At 43.2% G+C, this 22,437-nt stretch overlaps 2 protein-coding genes across 2 annotated transcripts; one reads left to right on the forward strand and one right to left on the reverse strand.

Annotated features, from left to right (window-relative positions):
• Window positions 1-1,243: 1,243 nt before the first annotated feature.
• Window positions 1,244-4,640, reverse strand: LOC127016478 (C-type lectin domain family 1 member A-like). Its single transcript, XM_050897033.1, has 4 exons — window positions 4,553-4,640; window positions 2,746-2,897; window positions 1,680-1,798; window positions 1,244-1,406 (listed from the first exon to the last, which is right to left on the reverse strand). Exons 1-4 carry the CDS (start codon window positions 4,638-4,640, stop codon window positions 1,244-1,246), a joined length of 522 nt encoding a protein of 173 aa, XP_050752990.1.
• A 6,531-nt stretch (window positions 4,641-11,171) lies between these two features.
• TMEM52B (transmembrane protein 52B) lies at window positions 11,172-14,690 on the forward strand. The gene is made up of 5 exons (XM_050915134.1): window positions 11,172-11,204; window positions 11,842-11,885; window positions 12,789-12,827; window positions 13,795-13,961; window positions 14,406-14,690. Exons 1-5 carry the CDS (start codon window positions 11,172-11,174, stop codon window positions 14,654-14,656), a joined length of 534 nt encoding a protein of 177 aa, XP_050771091.1. The 3' UTR covers window positions 14,657-14,690.
• The last annotated feature ends 7,747 nt before the right edge of the window (window positions 14,691-22,437 follow it).

Raw genomic sequence — 22,437 nt, forward strand, 5'->3', positions numbered from 1 at the left:
CACTCATTTAGTGAGGCATGCAGCACACTTGTTGGCTGTTGCTACTGCAGACTTCTGATGCACAGCTTTATGTCTGAAATAAACATAATTAGAGGCTCGCCTAAATACCTCCACCTTCCCTGACTTACAGTTCAATTTTCATTGAATGACTCAAATTAGTACAAAACACACACAGGAACAAAAGTCCTAAAGATAAACTTGACTGTTCCTGAGAGATTTCAAAGATCTCTATTGTTTGCTAGTGCCATAAAAGAGAGATGCTCTCTCTGATGCAGTCTTCTCTTTGAACAGCCTCCTAAACAGCAGCAAAGCGGCAGGAGGCTTTGCATCATTAAAGGCCTTGTATTTGATGGTTGTTGAGCCTACTGTGCACAGTGACTTACTAAAAAGAAAGACACACTACAGAAAAGGTCAGTAGCAGTAATATTTATTCCGGTTGTGAAATTCTGCAACAAAATGGAAAATGGATTTGAGAAATCAAAGAACTGGATCAGACGTGACATGGATAATTATCAAGACAGATGTCTTAGAGGAATGCACCTTCCGCCCTAACGCCCGATGCAGCAGAACAATCCACTAGCAGCTGGACTGGCATTCCTGGGCATTAAATATTGCTGACTTTCCTCAATAAAAGTGTGTTCTGTATTTGCCTTCTGTTTTTTGAGCCCATAGGGCATACAATCCCATTTGAAAGCTTTTCTCTCTAACCAGGAGAACTATAAATATTTTTATTTGTCTTTTAATGCAGGCTCTGATTCTGCTCCACTTTCTAGTTATCAGCAGGTGGGGAGTGAAATTAAATCAAATATTTGGAAATTTATTGTAAATTGGGAGCTCACATCTGTGAATACCCAATGGATGGATTTTGAAAACATGATGTGTTGCTCTTACAAACAGTCATTGATTCCTGTTTCTGGAAGATAGGTATGAATCTTTAAAATAGAGTTCTGGAATCATATACTTAATTTTGTTTCATTTAGAAAGGAATTTATGAGAAGTGGATAGAAGTAGTTACACAAGAATGCAAGGGCTGAAAGAAGAAAGAGGAAATGAAGTTGTTGAAGAAAAAGCCCAAGAAGGAGTCTGGCAGATGTGCATCACCAGAGGGCAAGTTAAGCTTAGATTATCCCTGTTGTTACATTAACCTGAGCTCAGACTCATTTTCCCTATCGCAAACCCTGGGGCAGAACTCGCCCCCACAATGGCATATCCCAGGACGGGGCTCTCTGCAGAGCTCTGCACACTAGTGCCTGTCCGAGTAGCTCGCTTGCTCGACCACCGCAGGATCCACCACTTTCTCACAAATGTAAAATTTGTACTCGCCACACTGTGCAGTGTCTATGTTTGCACCTTGAAGCCACACACAATCTAGGAAAGGACTTGAGCTGGCTCGTTGGATCTGAAACCTGTGAAAAAATAGCAGAGATATTAATCATCCCATGGAAAAAGTCACAGGCTGATACAATAACTCCTGACTGCTGCTACCCATTTGACCCACAATAGCATACAAGCTCTCTGATGGGGGCTTGCCTAGGCTGATGAGTGAGTGATGGATAACCTGTCTGCTGGCAGGCAGGCGGGGGGACAGGTGATTACTGAGTGGCGGTTAAAGGTTGCTGCTTCTGGCTCATAACAAATACACCTGGACGTGGTCTGCTCCTATCTATGCAGCGACTTACAGATCAGGGGAGAAAGCTGATCCATCCTCCCACAGCCAGGGCTCCCCAGCTCCGTTGCGAGACAGCCCAATCCAGAAAGAGTAAGAACTGTAAGACTGTGCCGATCGCATTACTAAGTCCTGTACGGAAATAAATGCAAAGCCTGTGAATCACACCCCTGCTTCAGTCATAATGGCCTATGATTTGGAAAAGGAGAGAGGCAAATGAAAGCGAGCTGCTCACACCTGTGAGTAACAGACTTTGTTTTGCAAGTGAATCTGGGCAGCGCCTCCTACTCCTGGCAGTCAGTGCTGTTTTGGAGATAAGGAAAATGAACCTGATGAGAGCTTTCAGTATCTCTCAGTGAAAACAACAGTTGAGATAACCGAAGCCTGCACATTAGCTGGGTAATGGGTAGAGGATAATTACTTCCTTCCAACACCCTGGTTGCATAAATCAGGCAGGAAAAGGCCTTTGCATCATTTGCTATCATTGTACACAGGAAATTCAAAATAGAGACAATAAAACCACAGAGTTCAAGACATAATCCCATTGCCATTAAGGGTCTGGGTAGAAATTCCTTCACAGCGAAGAGCTCCTCTGGCTGTGCTTTATCTGCTGCTTCATCTACAACTTAGGAGTCAGAAAAAGATATAGATCCTCTTCCGCTCATGTGGGAGAAAAGGCCAGGGAGCAGGCCAGGCTGACGAGCATTCTAGTTGTGGACAGCAAGAAGCTGAAGGCCAGGCTTCTGATGTTTGCTAAATAGTTTGCTTCAGCAAGACAACAAAAGAGTTGCCAACCAGTACTAGCTCAGTTATATTTGCCCTGAGGTGGAATGAGGATCTAGATGTAGACCCACGCTGGTGTGTCTCAGTTAACTCCCCTGAAGTCAGTGGAGATGCACCAGGGAGGGTGCAGCCACAGTACAGGTAGAGGGGCTCCAAAGGGGCATGGACAGTTTTTGCCACTTGGTCCAGCACACGCATGCCATAGCATACTGCACCAGTGGAAGGATGGAATGGCTGTTCAGGCCACAGTAAAATGCAGAGTGTATAATTAGAGAGAGAGAAAAAAAAATCTTTACCAGCTCTTCCTTACTCTCTATCTTAAGAAGTCTGGACTCCAGAGCAGAGCACTGAGCCTTGCTTTCTTGCCAAGTTTTCCATTCCTTTGAAAAGTGGTAGCAGTTCTCCCCATACTGTAGCCAGTTCTCAGGACAAGGAATACATTTATGTCCTTGAAAACAAAAGAGCACCTGATCAGGTTTGTCAGTGATGGCAGTCTCAAGCGGTCTAGTGGATCCCTGCAGGATCACCAGAGCAGTGCACAGTCTCTCTATGACAGAGGAGCAACAATTCCTCCTTCATTCTGCAGCTAAATTCATGTCTTCATTGGAGACTTAATAAACCCAGTTGCCAGAAGACCAGAAAAAACATTTCTAAACGAAAATCAGAAAAACAAATAATAAAGATTTTTTGAATCTGACCAGCAAACCTGGAGGGTGCTAGTAAAACACAAATAGAGGAAATTTTGGAAGGTTGAGCCATGTTCACAGAGACATGGATCTAAGTGGACGTAAAAGGAAACCTAGACTTTCAGTCATATGGGTACATCTCTATTCACGTGAACTTACTTTTAACTTCTTGTTAACATCAGGGCCAGCTCTTCCCTGTTATATGCTTTACAACGCAATTTATACTTTAACTTTTCTGGTAGCATTTCATACTTGCTGTGGATTCAGTGCACAGATAGTGATGGCCAGCCAAAGTGGAAGATAATGAGCCCATTGCTGTTAAAGAAAATACCTTTCTGACAGCTGCCCTTTGACTCTTTTCTGCCATATTATACTGTTAGCTGCCTGTTGGGACCCTAAGTAATACTGAAGCCAGGAAGAACTCAAAATGTTGGATTTTTCTTTCACTCTTGCACCATTTGGGGAACTCCATTTCTAGCTAGAAACTGAAATAATCGCAAGCAGCAAAAAGACCTGCCAGACAAAATATTGTGGAGATCTCTGGGAACTGAGTCCCAACTATAGAGTGAATCATGTTTGTTGCTCTACAGTTCAGAGGACCATTTTATACTGTAACAAACCAGTGCCAGCTGGGAATGCCAGGATTTGATGCTGGACGGCAATAGATAGCACAGCACAGTGCACTTGACTCTTACACGTAGCTTCTGGTTTGTGCTAAATTCAAATGCAGACATTTACATAGATAATAACCTTGCCACTCTCTCACAAGACATTAATTTATTATGATTCTCTTCCCTCTGCTATATGACAATCTAGCATATTCAGCTCACCCATCATTAAAGTTTCACACCATTATTTTGCACAAGAAAAAAAAAATACCCTCAGCATATAGTCTGTAAACTGTTAAAGCCAGTGATTACAATTCCATTTGGTAGAGAGCAGCAGTATTTACACTGCTGCATCTATTACTGCATAACAGAATGAAGCTGTCTTGAGGAGTCAAAGCATTGCAGACAATTAAAGCCAGGAGGAATTTTCCATCAAAATTTTTTTACTGTAATTCACTGAAACTGACTGTGAAAGAAGGAGTGGTAGCAACAATGAATTTACCTATTAGAAACATTTTTTTTTTTTTAAGTGTCATCATCATGGTATTTTCTGAATTAAAATGTTTGTTTTAGGGTATAAACCAGCTCCATTACAAAAATTCAATAAACACACTTCAGAAAGACTGATACTTAAAAAATTATCAAAATGGAACTACATTGATTGACTTGGTTGAGATTTCTTTATAAATGAAATAATTCAGGGCAATTTTAGAGATTTTGATTTTTACTTCCAGTATGGTTGATACAAAAAAAATCAATCTGTAGCTACCATAATGCAATGGAACCACCATCTTCCCACCACTGTGTACCTCTGGAGGTGGCAAGTTGCTTTACAGTCTCTGTCAAGTTCAAATTCTGAGCCTGGAGGAGCTCCAGCTGCTGGTTGAGGCTTTCCATAATTGCCTTTTGCAGAGTGAAGTTTTCATCCCTTTCACATACAAGGTGGCAGACCAGGATGACTTGAATCACAGCGAAACAAGAATGAAATTGTTCCATTAATATTAAAGCTAAACTGCTCAATGCAACCTGAATAAACTTACCAAAGAAGACACACGTACCTCCCCATGACTGAATATACTTGACCTACATACAGTTTGTGTGCACCTATGAGCAAGACGTAATACATCCCAATTTCAGACTGGGAGATCTCTTGAGCGGGTAAACTCTTCCAGCAAGGGACACTTTTTTGCATCATTAATTCCCTACGCTGATCCTTTTCCTTAACTAATTTCCTAGACTTTTAGTTGTTCATACTGAACTCTGCGCACCCCTTCTGTGACCATACTTACACCTGGCAGCCAAGACTCCTGCAGCTACCACTGAACTTAGGCAGAAGACCCCAAGCGCCACTGTAGCCAGTCGCCAACAGGAAGATGGACTGGGGGAATCTGAGACAGACAAAACGAAGGAAAAGCAGCAAGAACAGGAACCTCTCATCTTTGCATCTGCAGCTCCTACATTGCACAAGACAACATGACCAGTAGTGTGCCCAGTGAATTGCTGAGTTTCAGACTGGTACGTGGTATTACATTATGAAAACTGTCCTGTCATTTGGCCGTGGCCAGGCCTCCTTAGGAGTTGGGGGCTGGGAAGTGAGCAGGCCATGGAGACCAGCTTAGCCAGGAGCTTTTAAGAGAAAACGAATTGGACAAATAAAGCTGAACAGCACAGAATTTCACATGTAGGGAAAGAACACCAAGGAAGTATTTGTGCTTACAACATGGCTGAAATTTTCATATGCATTCAGGTATTGGGGTAATTATTTTACTTTTGAGTGCCTAACCTGCCAAATTGGGAATGAATTCACCTTTTCAGAAAATAACCTCAGAAACAGTCACCAATGAAAGCCAGGTCCCTCTAAAATAATCTGAAATTACGGCATACAGATGTGAACAAGACGACATACCTGCAGTTGCACAGAAGCATAGTCTCACACTTGGAAACGCACACACCCATTCTTGCAATGTGGGCAGATGCAAACACCTGCATGAATCCACACAGAGCCCCAAAACACAGAGGAAAGGATTGCTTCCAATTTAAGACCTTTGTGTTCTTTTATTAGACTCCAGTATGAAATTTCCGTGGGAATACTTATGTTGAAGTCACCAACAGAAATTAATGGCATACCAACCTGCGGTATTTCTGCCTTTTATCCCCTGTGATCCCTAACTCTTTAACCAAACAGTTGAGAAGAACTCTACTAGATTACTGGGAGTTCAGCTTCAGGCTCCAAGTATAAAACTCAAGGACCTCTCAAAAAGTGAGAATGAGATAATCACTGGCTAGCCAATAAGGGGAAATTTCCTTCAGAAAGAACTCTTTAATCTATTAGATTATTATCAAATTTATCAAATTTATCTCCAGATGTTTAGTCAGGCTGAAACATAACATCTCTTTGCTTTGCTACTACCTTTCACACAGAGTGATTCTAAACCACTAATGCATAGCATAAAGAATATATATTTGGGATCGGCCACATTCCTCCCTTCCTCTGTGAAGCTATGTAGCATAATTTTTATGATTTTTAAGTACAAAAAGGTATTTATCCATCTATTCCTTCCCTTGAGAGAAAACATACTTTTTCCCTAGCATTTACTTCATTCAGTTAGTCAGATTTAAATGAGTAAAGCTGAAAGACTTTTGCAAGGTCCCTTAGGCAGATCACTTCACTAACTTCCAGGAGCTGACACTTAATGTCTAACCGGAACATGTTTATTTTTACTTAACTGCGTCCCACAACCTTAATTATATCTGTCCACTCAAATCTAAACAGTTTTTCCACATTCTCCACCCTCCCATTCTTTTTAAACTCCTGCCTTTTTTCTTTTCTCCCTCCAATTTCTTAGAAGATTTGAGTTTAAAGGGCTCCCAGAAGCTGAGATGCTTCTTGGTAGGTGACATCCTCCTCTGAGTGTCACAAAAAAAATGTTCTCCAAGGTGAGAGTTTGCCTTGGAGAGAACTGCCCCCCAACACCACCACTACCTTTTGCTCTGGCAGTCTGGAGCTCCTGGTCCTGGGATTTTTCCAGGTGAAACCATGTTCCTGTCATGAACCTCAGGTCTGCATATGTCACTTCTTCACTTGTCATTTTTGGCAAGGTTACAGGAAAATTCAAAAGTTTGGTTGCCTCCACAGGAGAAACAGGGATAAGGTTCTGGCTGGGACCAAACGAACGGTCTGTGTCACTGGGAGCTAACAGAGTGATTCATGCAAAAGTCAGAAGGGTTTTTTGGCTCATACTAAAGGATTTCATGACACAGCGGTACTGGGGGTGGTTTACATGCAGCAGAGTCCCAGAATAGTATTTAAATCTCCTGTGTGTGCAAAAATGCAATGGGGCATGGAAATCTCACAGTTCTCAGTTCCTGGAACAGATGCATAGAGTTACCCAATTTGGGGGTACATCCTTTCTGTAGAAACAAAAAGAAGGAAGGGGAGAGGTGAAGAGGAAATTACATTAATTTTGGATTGTCTAAACAATTCCTTGAATTTTTTCAGCAGCGGGGGGGGTTGTTTCCTGGCTTTATTATACAGTGATTAATATTCAGTAAATTCAGCCAGAAGGGCTCCTCGATCTCTCACGTGGCACAGGAGGACTGGAGGTAAAATGAAGTGAGAAACATACTGAACACCTTTGCTTATTGCTTGTAAGCACATCACGCTTCTCCTGATGGGGTAGCACATTGACTTGTCACAGCCATTGCCCATTCCTCGGACAAAGAAATGAATCCAGGTTTCCCAGCTGCCGTTCCAGGTATGTCTGCACTGTAAAAGGGAATGAGCTGAAGAAATCTGCTAAACTAATGGGGAGTCTGGGTAGAAAATTCATCTACCGGAGTATGATGCTGTGCTCCTGGACTCGCTCTGGGCTGGAAGCAGTCTAGGCACAGTCACGTGTGATAATCACTGCCTTTTAGCAACAGCGATTAACAGAGCACAGCAGCATGCCATTGCACTAGGGCTGCCACGGCATCCAAGGAGTGGTCACCTGTCAGCTTGAGCACCTGCACCATGCTCTCTCAAACTTTGAGCACTAGGAATAAGATGGAGAAACTTAACTGGTCCTACTTTTCCTGGTATTCCTAGGTCTGCTGGCAAAATAACAAGCATGAGATCTGAGTTTTCAGTTTTATTTCATACGGCTCTACTGCACGCAGCCCAAGAACTGCTGGCCTCACCAGCTGTTAATTCGGGAACAAGGATGAGCACCAGGTAGCAGAGACTACTACCCTCCAGCACGGCACCTCACGGTGGGCTTTGCCAACCCCAGGCTGCTGGAGATCAAAGCTCCCTGGGTACAGGGCAGAAGGCATTCCCAGACTTCTGTCTTACAGCAGAAAAATTGAGCGCAGTGACTTAGACTCCAGCATCTGGGCAGACACATATAGACAAATAAATGTTAATTTCCAGGAGTGCCTTACTCTGTCTCCAATGAGCTGCTGCTTTTGAACCCTCTGTCACATTTTCTGTCAAGGGAAGGTAACAACCCTTATGTCCTCAGTGGAAAGAGCATGAAATGTGGGAGGAAAGTGTTCTGCTTCTTTATGTGCAGTTTATTCAAAAATGATCTGGTTTTGTTTTACAAGCAACGGAGCCCTTTTGGATTATCATCATTCAGTGTAAAATACATGAAAGCTTTGATAATGTCTTACTACACCTTCAAAAGTAAGCCCCAAATGTGTTCCCATATTTTACATTTCTAAATCCCCATGGGGAAGTATGTGGTATGATTAATCAAGCTGGCTCTAGTGGAATGCTCCTTTGAAGAGTAACAGGGATCAAGCAGCAATTTCTCAACAACTTCTAAGAGCAGTACAACAGCATTTCTTCAGCTCATTAAGAAGCTTTACTCCCAGTTAAGATCATGCTACCTAGGAAATAAAAGTTAGAACAGGCTTGAGATGCATCCCTTAATACAACCAGAACAGGGAAGCAGAGAGGACAGAAGTATTTTCTGTCCATACCACAATCTGCTTTCTCTGGCATCCAAGGAAGGATATGTTCAAATCACACAGCTTACTATGGAATGGACCCTTAGATTTTAAACAATCACAAAGAACAGAAAAAAGTCAATGATGGAATATTTTTGTTTGTTTTAGCAGTTCTGTAAGAGTCTGATCACATTTTTAAAACTTTTTGAAAGGTGACAAGGGGAAAAAATGAAAAAGAAAAGTCACTTTATTATAACATAAAACAAATAAATAAAAATAAAATATTGACATAATTGAGGCAAAATACCAGGGGAATGTGGAGAAATTTAACCCATTTTTGAATGACAGGCTAGCAGGGCCATAGGTGGACTACTGGAAGCACAGTATTAATGGCAATGCCATAGAAATAGAAGAAGAGTGATCAATAAGTTTCAGCAAGAATGAGTTATGATATGCTTTTGGAGGGGTCACTGTTTCCTGTCACATTGCTGCTTTTTCTTTAGAGAAATTTTTTATCACTTTATCTGATATTTCTCCAGTTTGATCCTTCTAGAATTTGAAATTCTCATGAGACTGAATTTCAGTTAAAAATCAAGTGATAATCTATTGAATTATCACACAGATAATAAAAAGCCCCTGAAAAACATTGGTAATTTGCACTTCTTTTCCACATTGAAGCCCACCAGTTTTAAAAGCCGTACATACAAGAAAGGCTATTTTACAGTTCTGCTGGGTCTTTTCTTCTAAAACTCCTATAATACACAAAAGAATTTAAGGAGAAAGAGACAAAAAGAATATTGGGCAATTCCCATGTAAATACAAAGCCAATAGCTCATGTTTCTATGTTTCTTATTTGTCCACCAGGACTCAGAAACCTTCTTCCAGAAGTAGACTAGGATGGACAGACGGATGGATGGATGGATGGATGGATAGACAGACAGACAGACTGACAGATAGATAGATAGATAGATAGATAGATAGATAGATAGATAGATAAACTCATGCTAAGGCATGTTTATACTGCATCACTACTTTTATAATTAGAGAATGGTAAATGGTTTTTAGCCTGCCTTGGGAGAATACATTATGTTCATGAATCCATTGGTTCTGCTCTGCAACTCTAATATGCATCACCAAGGCTAATGATTCACCAGTTTAATGTGAATGCATTGTGATTGCAACATGGGGCAACAAGTTTCCCTAGCTGCTACCGTGCCCTTAACATATATTTATGCACCAGTCCCAGATGGTTCCCAAACACAAATAGTAACACATTACTGCAGAGCATTTTTTTCTCTCTCAGCTATTCAAAAGAGAAAGAGAAGGTGAACACAATTATACGCATGTAATAACATTCTGAATAGCCATGAGCAGTAACAGAAATCTAAAGCAGTTCTACAAGAGAGAGAAAATTAATGGGTCATTGAATGGAACCTACTAATATAACCTGCTGCAGGACAAATAATATCCACGATAGGAGAATCAACATGTATTCCCTGTGATGCAAAGCATTTAGGGGGACTTGGCCGGCCATGCAGGAAGTTCAGGAGTGGGACCTGTGAGTGAGCAGACTGTCAGCTGCAGGACTGACATAGCGGGAGACTACCAGGTAAGAGGGATGGTGGCAGAGCCTTAAAACGGGAGATACAAGAGGTGTTGCATATGCATATATACATGCATACATATATATGCATACATGTGTATATATATGTTGCATTCTATACATATATATACACATACACATACACATATACATATAACTATATATAAAATGCTGTATATAATTATTATATTGCAAACTCTTTCACTTCAGCAGGAACATTTCACTTGTAACATACAATCTGGATGTTTATCATATGGCTAAAGTCAACAGATTGGATCCACAGAGGTAGGACAATGTGAGTGCAGGGACAGAAAGGGTACTGGAGGAGGGAGAAGAATCTGAACTCCATTTAAACAGGTCAATAACATGACCTTCAACCCACCCCCCTCAGGGTAGGGGCGGGGAGAGGAATAATTGGGAATGAACAAACTCAGAGACCCTTTCTGCTCACAGAAGGGAAGGGTCAGATCTGCAGAGGTCTCATGATGCCCTTCACTGAACTAGTTCAACACCTAAAGTAAGAACTTGTAGCCACCGCTTTTCTCCTGATCTGACTGGAAGGCTTTAGAGAACCCTTCAAAAGAGGGAGAGAAGCAGGCCAAGAGAATAACAAAAGGAGACAGGCAGAAACAAACAGGAATTGCCAGTGACAAAGAGGGAAAGAGAGAAAGCAAAAACCTGAAGGTCAGAGAAGAAGGATAGACCCAGAGGAAGACAGAAAGAGGTAGAGCAGGAAGAAGAGATTGGATTCAACGCACAACAAGGAATCTGCTCCTTCTCCTGGTCAGTGAACTGGTGAGAATGAACTAAAACTAGAAAGGACAAGAAGACATTGAGCAGCTTGAGATACCAAGAGGCCACAGAACCACCCTACAGGGATGCATAGCCCAGTCATGATCTGCTTTGTTTTAGGGTGTTTCTTACGGGTAAGTCACATCTCAGGTTCCTTTTTATGGGGTCTCTGCTCAGTTATGGAGTTACCTTGGAAAGATGGAGGGGCATTAGCAATTGACAGTCACAGTAATTTCCCTGTTATTAGAAAGAACTAAAAGGCAGACACGCAGAGGAGAAGAATATTTGCTGCTATTCCAGAGATAGTAACACAGAGGTGAGGGTACCCAAGGAAAAGGACTGAGAAGGGTAGGAGTGCCAGAAGGACAGAGCAGAATTCAAGTCAGTGTGGGTATGATATGAAGCAGGACATTTAAAGGTTCTTAATATTTGAGCAAGGAGAAGGATCTACATCTGCAGCATGACATAGCTTGTGGTGGGGAAAGGGAAACCTGTGGTGAGGGTGAAGGTAAGTCAGGGTCTATGCTGGGAACAGTGCTAAATAGGATTTTAATGACTACGGGAAGTTAAGATATGAAACAATGCAGTTGGTATCACAGTAACTTCAAATCTACAGCAGAATATACGATGAAAACAACCGAAGATAGGTAACAGTAAGTCCTTACCATAGGAGATTCAGACTGGTAATAGTCCAGGTGACAGAGATAAAAGTTGCATATGACAAAGACTTAACTCACTCTAGCTGTGTCTTGTTGGGTTTTCTCCTTCTAGTTCCCCCAAGTAAGAGGTGAGGAAGGCTGCCTCAACACTGAACTGTGAGTATTTGTTGATCTTGCACTCTTTTAAGAAGACAATGAAGGACAACGGCAGTAGTAGACATCAGTGTTATGACATGGTGGCTCACATTTTCCAGAAAAGCTTACTTTAATTGCGACTATTGAAAACTCACATAAAATTTCCGTTGCTTTGAATGTGAAGTGTATTGTTTACTATCTATTCAACATACTGATCATGTGGTCCTGCTATCTATTTGCATAACTGTAATGGTTAAGAGCTTTCTGGTGTAATTTTGATTGACTGAGATTACAAATTTGGAATTGACCTTTCCTTGAAAAATGATTTGAAATATAGTGCTTCGGTGAATATTCCTCTTTGTGATGTCATTTGTAAGAATAACAGAAATCAAGACAAAACAAATGTGAAAAATTGCCTAGGAGGATTCTTTTTTGACTAAAAAAAGGTCTTTAAAAACACACAGGCAGGTCTACTAACTAAAACTAAACAAACATACAACACAGCATCCAATATGTACCCACAGTGCCAGAAAGAAATCAAAGAGAAAGTCAGAAAAAACAAAGCAAAAGATAACAGGGTTGGGCAGACTAAATTGTGAAAAAAATATATAAAAGAAGGGAAGTTCAGAAATTATAACATGATGCAGATCCCTAAGGTTTGCAAACAGAACTGGGCAGGCACAAATAGCAGGGGAACAATAAAGAGATAAAGCCAAAGAGAAGGCAAACTCACCTAACAGGGAGATTGATGAGGCTGGACAACTGTCTTCTCCACGAAGCACAGTAGGTTTCTCATCATCGTGCCATTTAGAAGCTGGAGTGTAATTGAGGAGTGTGAGGGGAGCTGGAAGAGGATACAGTAGAGATCTTCCCATTTATTTGGCATTCTGTGGCTAACTATATGTTTTACCCTCTTCTCTTCAGCTGTTCAGGTACGGAGTGGGACCGTTTGTGGTATATCTGGTAAGATGGCATATGTTTACTTTAAATATCTGCATCACCAGACAATTCCAGTAGCAAAGAGTGGGATTAAATGTGACCCACTCAAGTGTGATGCCACCCCCGCTTTCCCTTGGGACACTAATGCTCTACAGTAGCAACGCAACCCCTTAGCTATCGCATTGTCTTTAACAAATATTGACTTGCCAGCCTCCTTTTTTATTTCACATATTAATTTAGTCAGGTGAACAATATTAATAAAGCATTCATGGCACAGTATGCCTTTTAAAAGGCTCATTTTTTAAGTAATTTCAGTCTGATTCCTTAGTAATTCTCAACAGGATGAGATTAAAAAGGTTGGTAGTTGTTGGACATCTACAAGGCTGCATTAATAAGAGTGTAGTCAGTAGATTGAGAGACATGATTTTTCCTCTCTGCTTGTCACTCATGAGGACACATCTGGAATATGTAGTCCAGTCTTAGTCCAGTCTTGGTCCCTCAGTACACGAGAGATGTTGACAAATGGGGGCAAGTCCACTGGAGAGACAATAAAATGGTCAGGGGTCCAGAGGACATGATGTATGAGGAGGGGCTGAAAGGACCAGGTTTGTTCAGCCTGGAGGAGGCTAACGGGGCAACCTAACTGCAGTTTTCCACTACCTAAAGTGGATCTAGAGAGAAGATAGAGCCAGAGTCTTCTCAGAGGTGCCCAGCAGAAGGACCTGAGGCGACTGGCCAAGCTGCATCCAGGGAAATTCTAATTAGACAGAAGGAAAAAATGCTTCCTCCAAGGGTGATGCAGCACCGGAATGGGTGCCTGGAGGGGACGCGGTATCTCCATCCCTGAAGACTGTCCAAACTCTGCTGGACAAGGCTCCAAATGACCATGTCTAGCTTTGAGGTTAGCCCTACTTCAAGCAGGGAGAGACCTTAAAAGGTCCCCTGCAAACAAAGTCTTTCTGTCCTAATTCTGTGTCCTCTCCCTTTCCAGGCTGGTGGTGGTGATCGGTGGGCTGCTGCTCCTGTGTGGCCTGGTTTCCGTCTGCGTGAGATGCTGTTTTCATTGCCATCAGACAGGGGAGGAATCGGGTCCTCAGCCCTATGAGGTCACCGTCATTGCTTTTGATCACGACAGCACCCTCCAGAGCACCATTACCTGTGAGTTGGCTTCGACAGAGGCTGGGGACCTAGCACAGCCCGACGTGAGGGGCTGCACTGTAAAAAGCCCAGATTGCGGCACCCCAAGGCTGGCAGAGGGAAGTTCATGGCAGGGAAAGCGGCATCTGTACATAGTACAAATTAAGGTCTTCACCAGGCTTCATCGTAGCAAATGCAGCCAGATGGTGAATCAGCTGTGAGACATGTTTGGGTGGATTTAGGGCAGCTACGGGCCTCGGTGGCATTTGAGGAAGGAGTAATTGTGAGATGTTGCTGATGGGGTTTCACACACCCCCCCTTTTAGGGAAGGATGAAGGGGCAGGAAAAGGAAAACATTCAGGCTGTGGGGAGAGAAAAGCCTGTGCGCTGCAGATATACTTGTCCTCCTCTAATTGTATGGTGCTTTCAGGATGAGGCAAACGGCTTTTGTCTCCTCCCTTTCAGCTCTCCATTCTGTGTTTGGGCCTGCTGCCAGGAGGATATTAGCAGTGGCACACTCCCATAACGCTGCACAGGGAACGCCGCCCCTCTCAGCATCAGACACTCCTCCAGTCTACGAAGAAGCTCTGCACATGAGCAGATTCACAGTCGCCAAGACGGGGCAGAAAGTGCCAGACCTGGATCCAGTGCCGGAGGAAAAACTGCAGGCATCTGCCGAGGGCAAGGATGCCCAGCCAGCCGCCCCAGGACACTAGTGCCTGCTTTTACTGAATGGCAGATAATACAGAATAGTTATGTGCAGAGACTAATTCTTCGGAGCAGGATTAGGAATATCAGATTAACCTCCTCAGCCTAATGAGAAAGGGAAAAAAAAGAGACTAAAATAGTTTCAGATCCAGCATATTTTGATGGCTCCTTTTGACACCTCCTTGAGATAATTGACAGTTGGCCTTCCCCGTGTCCATTTATTACACACACACACACACATCACTAGTATCACCCTTTGCACAAACAAGTAAGCGGCAGGATCAAGGTGGTGAGCCACTTTGCAGGCTAGTGACCTGCAGGGAGATTGCAGATGCTGTCTCATTCTGCTTGCCTCCAGCCTAAGTTTCCTGGGTATGGCAGAGAGGTTTTCACAACAGGAAAAAGAAAGACATGTTAGAAGGTCTTGATACCTAATAACACCAAACTTCTGGAAAGTACCCACCACTTACAGTAAATTTAAAAAAAAAAAAAAAAAAGAAAAAAAGGAGCTGTGTAGGAACACAGTATCTGCATGTAAACAAAAGATAGCATACATTTGGTAGTACATGCAGTATAGTGCCCTGAATGCCCTACAGGATATATAGAATGAATACAGACTGGTTCTGAATATGATATATAGCAATTCTGAAATAGTAGTCACAAGCTCTTATATTTGAATTAAAAAAATATATGTGTGATAACAGATCAAACACGGGAGGAGCAGGAACACTACCCCTGAAATAAAGTTCAATCATATTTTAGTGGCATTCATATTGTATCATTTATTAATTATTCCTAATGTTGCTGTCAAAAGCAGATCAAATTAAGTAAGACCATTTAAAATATTTAAGCCATTTCTCAAATAGAAATAATTTGTGAGTCTTTCCTGATCGATACAAATATGTTGAATCATCCAGAAATATCAATCAAACTGTTTGGATGAACACAGCTATGGACCATCTGTAAAATGTTTTCTTGGACTAGGTACTCATGAGAAGGTGACTGTTGAATTACATCAGTATTGTCTCTACCCCAGGTTCAGCAACTGAAAACATTAAAGCAGAAGGACATCAAACATCAAATGATAAGCAGCCATGAATGAATTGCATGTATATGTTAATGTTGATATGAATGCACAGGTCACGGATATCACATCTTTCTGAAGGGCCTGCATGGCCCTTCCTACTGGAGTACCCAAATTCTCACTGTCCTTAATACACTGATCTTCTTTCCTGTGAAATACAGAAAATATGGTTATTGGGTAGATAAGGAGAACAAGGACCAGGTCCCCAAATACATTTAGGAACCTAACTGCTGTTGAGATTACAGCCATAGAGAATTTTAGAGAAGGTTGACAAGATAGCTTCAGGGATAGCATAAAACCAAATTGAACAAACAAAACATCTTTGATGATGTCCCAGACCTTGCCCAGGCACAGGAATTTTGTATCCAAGGGAATTTAATGAGGGTCTTGATTTCCTAGGTCACAAACTTCTTCCTGAATTGCCTAGTCATTACCTAACTGTACCATTAATGAGTGATAAACTGTAATGGAATAAATAAATGACACACAAGGTTATGTCTCTTCTGCTATACAGCACGCTTGAAATAACAACTGTTTCTGGAACACCTGCTAGAGACCTATTTCATCAGCCACTCTCTGAAGTCCAGTTCAAGCCTGACTTCTCCACCAAGCTGCAGAACATTTCTTGGAAGGCTCTTGTTTACTCCATAGTAAAAGCCTGAAGCGAGCAGAGACATTTGGATCTGCTGAACAGGCGTCAAGCACTATCAAGCCCAGAAACTTCCTGGAAGCCTTCACAACCGTTTCCAAGGGGAACATACCGTTCCTCCGCCGCCTCCACCCCTCTCCTCCTGCCTACGAGCCCCGAGCTGTACGGGCATTTAACACGAGATGGCAGCCCTGCTCCACAGGGCAGCAATCCTGCCTAGCAAAACAGGAATGCGCAGTTTTTAATAATTTGCAGTAATAATTACACCGTAATTTTTTTCTAAGATGTTCAATATAAGGGGAAAATGTAAAATTCTTAGTTTTCCCCTCCTCTGCATCAAATCACCTCTGCTATCTCCTTTCTCAGTTTCAAGGGGAAAAGTTACAGGTGACTCGTACCGGGAGCGGGGCATTACCTGCTGATTTCAGCGGTTTTCCCTTGACCAGGGCCAGTATTGTCTAACTCTCCTGTCCCTTCCTGTCTGCTCACATCCTTCTTTGCTTGTCTCACTCTTAGTTGGTACGTGCTAGAGCAGGTACCCTCAAGTGGTTTTTTTTAATGGCAAGACATCCAAAATATTTCAAGTGACAATAATGATAGATATAACTTCACTTGCTCAGGGATTGTTTCCTACTAAACTGACCTCAGATGAGCACTCAGAGCCCATAGGACATGATAAAACACCAGATTAAAACAAACAAACAAAAAACAGAAGCAGACCTACAGACATTCTATTTAACCATAGCAGGTTGTGTACAAAAGCAAAGACCAGGTGTCAGTGACTGGAGACACTTCAGTCTCGCCCTCAGATCTGTTACGATTCAAAGATGTTCTCTCCTCACAAACAATCCAAAAATGAGGACAGAGTCAATAAAGATCACATGTACTTTGTGAAAAAGCAGATTCACACCCCATAAAAATATAGCAAGTTTACTTATTTACAGAGATAAACTGCTACTTGGTACTGCGACTTGCTGTTATTCAGCTGGGTTTTTTTACTCCATTAGTGGTGGTTCCATCTCACTGTTGAGTCTGGACATTGAATATACTTTGTCTGTTGTATTGTATCGCCCAATAAGCACTTTGAAATCTTTTATGCTTTCAGATTTAAAATTAAACATTAAATATTATTAAGCATAAAGAACTAATACTTTCATGCAACATTTAAACAAATATTCAAGTAGCAACTGTTTTCCCCATGCTGAAGAGCAATAGGGACATGAATTGCTCACAAATACAGAATAACATACATTGGAAAATAAATAAAAGGTTTCTGTTAATCATTAAATAATTTTAGGGTTTGTTCAGCTGCTGTGTACAGCCACTGGTGTCAAGTTGGCTGCACTGGAGTACCTATTTTCTACAGAGTACTCCAATATCCTGCACAAGGGAAAGAATACCATCAAAAGCAATTCTCTTCAGGTATGAATAATGAAGTATCTGCATCCAAAGATCCCCATGCACTTTACAGACTTTACCCATGTTGTCACACTGCCTACGCACCAGACAAGCCTTAGTATTCTATCTGTAGGTGGGGAAAATGATGCACAAAGTACTGAAGATAACTATATCATAACCAAGTCGCTGACCCTTGACTCGGCTTCGGCTCACTTGTTCACTCAACCCTTCACCAAACACTAGGAAAAGGGTGGGACCCGAGCAAGCATAGGACAAGTGATCTCAAAGGAGAAAGAGCAACCAGTCTCCACCGGCTACCTTTAGCCTGCACATCATTTGGGCTGGAGCCACATGAGGGGAACAAGAGTACACCAACTCCAGGTGCTGCAAAGGAGTTGTGCATGCCACCCTTAGGTTCCCCTAGAACATGTGGTACTTAAAGACCTGTCTTCAGAAACACCCCACTGGCCCCACCATTGTGTTGCTCCTTTGTTTTCACAGGACTGTAAGTAACAATGATACCCCTCCCCAACAGGCCACTCCAAACCATTGGTTGGAACAAAGGGAACTCAGACTTGTGTTATTCAGATCTGAGGTTTTGTCCTTTACTGCTGCTTTTCACCATGCAACAAGGTATGTTCCTTAATCTCCTCATAACATCATTTGTATGCATTTAAGCAACTTGAGCTGAGGCTGGGCCATGCAATCAGTTTGGCAGGAATGAGCTGCTTTTTTGTAAAAAATAAGAAGCTGTAGAAAATAGAGCAGTGTGACCATACAGAGCCATTTCCTAGAGGAAAGGAAAACATCTACACAATTAGCCATTGTTTGCTGGGAGTGACTAACCCTGTGCCCTCACCCAGGGCCAATGTGCCCGTACTGGCTCTGAGGCTGCTACAGATCCAGCATCAAGTGAAACTAGTGACCAGTCACAAGTAGTGCAGGAGAGACACCAGGCAAGGACTGTGCCATGGATGGACATCAAGCAGAGCAGAATCACAAGTGACTTCCAGTATGCCCTCTGTGGTTTAATCACCATTCAGACTACAAAGCAGAAGTTTTCTGATGAGAGGATTTGATATGCTGAATCCACACTAAAGATTTAAAAAAACCATAAAGTCAGCCTATGGAGGCACAAATGGAATAAGTACCCAAGGGGAGGCACTAATGAAAGAAACATCCAAGGGAGTCCAGAGTTATAGGCAGCTGAACAGTAGCTCCAGGGGGTTGCCAGGAGACGTCCACCTAGATGACATCTCCAAGAAACACAGGGCAAATAATGGATATTTTTATCCTTAATTCACAGAATTTTAGCCAGTTAAGCTAGCTTCACTTCACAGTAGTGCACTGTAGAGCTCCTAGCAGTGCTCCTCGAACACTGTGTGGTACGGAACGGGCTGCAAACCCTGCCCCCAGATTCTGTGCAAATATTTTTATCTCCTGCTTCTATGGTTACAGCATTGGCAACGCTTGGGGAATCCCTTTTAAAGTGGACCTCTGCCTACGTGAGCTGCAGACACAGCAATACACTACATACTCAGAGCTGTTCTGACACTCTAGGTTAAGAAAGAGTATATTGTTTTGACACTCTGCGGAGGACTACTTTGTGCTGGCAGTCCAGGGTAGGAAAATTAGCCAACCCCATTTCCAGTTCCTCCCTCTAGCACACAGACCGAGAATGTGGGGTTTGTCACATGCCCATGGGTTGACATTTTAATAAGAACTCGAAGTCAGATGATTAGCTGTTTGTCACTGCTTCTGCATGTATCATCTTCCTGCCTGCTGTTGTGCCAGTGACGTTATTGTTATTATTGAGCTGGAGGAGAGGGCTGGGCAGTCAGTGCCTGACGGGGAGGAAGCAGGGAAGTGGGAGGAGCGAGGCTTGTGGCTGCACATCCAGGGCTGCATCATCAGGGCAGGAAGAGTTCAGTAAGGAGATTTGTGATCTTCACGTGGGATTTGTTGGGGGAGGAGAACTCACCTAGCAATGCACTTGCAGGCCATGTCTTTGCATCAGGCCAGGGAAGAACCCTGAAACTCCTCTCTGATTTGTCAGCAGAAATTCAAAGTAGATGCTAGCTCAGCTGCCTTGGGTACAGTCCTGGAGATGGAAACAGTGATTTACAGGACAACAGGAGTTTGAGATCAGTCTCTTCAAATTGCCAGAACGTGTTGGTGGCCTGGGTGAAACAGGCTAGAAAATTTCTTTTCTTCTGTCCTTGAGGAAGAGGCATCTACATCACTACAGACCTTCAATACACTTTAGCAACTGCTATGCTGGAGGCAGTTAGGAAGCAAGGAGGCCAAACATGGGTATTACAGAAAGGCACAATGCCATGAAACCAGAGTTTTCCCCAGGCCTAAACCCTGGCATTCCGTCAGTCTAGGCTATTCACTATGGTACTGCACAAAAATAATGCCTTCCTTCTGACTCACCTTTCTGAGATCCTCTGACACTCCCTGCAACCATGGGGAAATGTTGGCATGTCCTAGGACAGACAGAAACAAGTTGATGGTGCTTCCTGTACAAACCTTATGCACATAAACTAGTGAAGGCTGGGACACACCAGTCTATGCCATTCCTGCTGTGGGCTGCTCTATCCTTAAGAGATTTAGGCATGCATCTGTTGGAGCTGACCATTGAGCTGTGCAGGAGGTCACACTACACCATACTGAGTAGTAAAAGCACCTGCCAGAGTTCTTGGGGGCACACTTTGGCCATCCAAAAGTAGATGTCATGATTCAGGTGAGAAAAATCCCACCCCAGCATGCCTATTTATTGCCATTGACCACAAAGGCGGTTTAAAGTGACAGGCTCAGCTGTACATGCCGACATTATAAGTGTAGGTGAGATTTCTATCCCATGCCCATTTACACTCCTGTGCCAAGCAAGATTACCTGGGAGCTGCCACCATCTGAGCATATCTGCAACTAAGTAAATGTATTTCCTCTATATCTCTCCTACTTATGTTCAAGATGAGAGATCACAGTGCACCAGGACTTGGAGAGGGAGCATTACCAAAAGGCCTCTGAGTTCAAGAAGCAGTATGCTATTGAGTGCAAAGGTGGGTGGTGGCCAATACATGAAACAGTTCTCTACAAGGCAGAGGGCATAAGCTAACATCCCAGATCTGCTGTGAGGATTTGTAATAGGCCCTTCATACCCCTGGTGTCGGCGTGAGTCCCACCCTGCAGGCAACTCAAGTGTGCATATCAGCACATAGGGATAAAGCCACCAGTCCTCTGAGTTTCTTGGGGCAGGCTAAAGCATTTATACGAGTACTTCTAGAAAAAGACCAGGGCTTTATGTTCCCCTGATCCTGTTTTTATCATTAAGGAGCATCCAGCTTCATTTTCTTCAGGATCCAAGCTGACTCTTTGCTATAGTCTGGATTTTTTTCCATTCTAACCACGCTGTAGGAGCAGAGTGCCAGCAAAACAGCAACGATGTCTTTTCCTACCCTTGTTCATTCTGAGTCAACACACTGGCACAGGGTTGAATCAGATATGGGAAACCTGGGTCCTCTCACCTCTGCCAGTGGTGTGGCCTTGGAGAGTCACCTTATGCATCTGAGGCAGTCTGCTGTCCCACTCAGCCCCTACTACTACAACTAGTACCTCCCTGGAAAAGTTCTGCTTCTCTGGATGAAGCATGCAATGAAAGAATTATTTGATACATTCCCATTCATTGTCCCCAGGGTAGCAGCAATTAATTTTTGTGCTGATTTGAGCATGCTGATCCATTCATTAATACCTTCTCTTTTGCTGGTCAGTAAATAATTGTGAGCCCAACTACTCCTAGAAAAAAACCCAAAGATATTCCAAGTATGTGTCAGCTGAGTAACTGGGCTAAAATTGGCTGGCTATTTTGGCTTGTTTGCAAACAGTTCCCTTTAACTGTCTGCTGTTTGTAACGTGCATCTGGTCTGGCACATTACGTGACACACTTTCTGCCCCTTGTTGTTTAACTGAGATGTTATAAACAGGGCAATAATCCAGATCCGACAGCGACAGGGACAGTCACGAAAACTAGCATTTTTTTGGTCTTACATCTCACAGCCACCTAAAGAATAGGTCAGGCTCATTACCCCCGTTTTAGACAAGCAGAGGGATTCAAGCCTCACACAGGGGACACCAAGCCCCGGACCCCCGCCGAGCCCCGCTCCCACGCGCGGAGCGCCGCCCCACGCTGCTGCGCCGGTCGGGAGAGAGGGAGGAGCAACGCGGCCATCCCCGCAGTGCTGGAGGGATTATGTGCCTGTTCGTGCTGTGTTTATAACCCCAGAGTCACGCTGGGGGGGGTTGTGGCGTTGCTCAATCGTATGTTTATTTTGCTACCTTTAAAAAAATATTATTTTTCATTTATCATTATGTATTTATTTTATTATTTAATTATTGCCACGCAATAAATCAATGTACAAACACGCGACCCTGCGCGGCGCCTCCCCCCGCCACGCGTGGGCTGGAAGGTGGCACATCCCTTCTTGCCCCCCTCCCCGATGCGTGAAGCGTCTGCGCTTCCCCCCCCCCCCCGCCACGGGCGGCGTGGACCCGAGCCCCGCCCGCAGCCAGCGAGAGCCCCCGCCCCGGCGGCATCGTGACGGCGGGAGGGGGCAGGGGGGTGGTGTGCCTCCCCGTGACGTCACAGCGCCCAATTT

This window comes from Gymnogyps californianus, chromosome 1 (assembly GCF_018139145.2).
Source record: "Gymnogyps californianus isolate 813 chromosome 1, ASM1813914v2, whole genome shotgun sequence".
Lineage (NCBI taxonomy): Eukaryota > Metazoa > Chordata > Aves > Accipitriformes > Cathartidae > Gymnogyps > Gymnogyps californianus.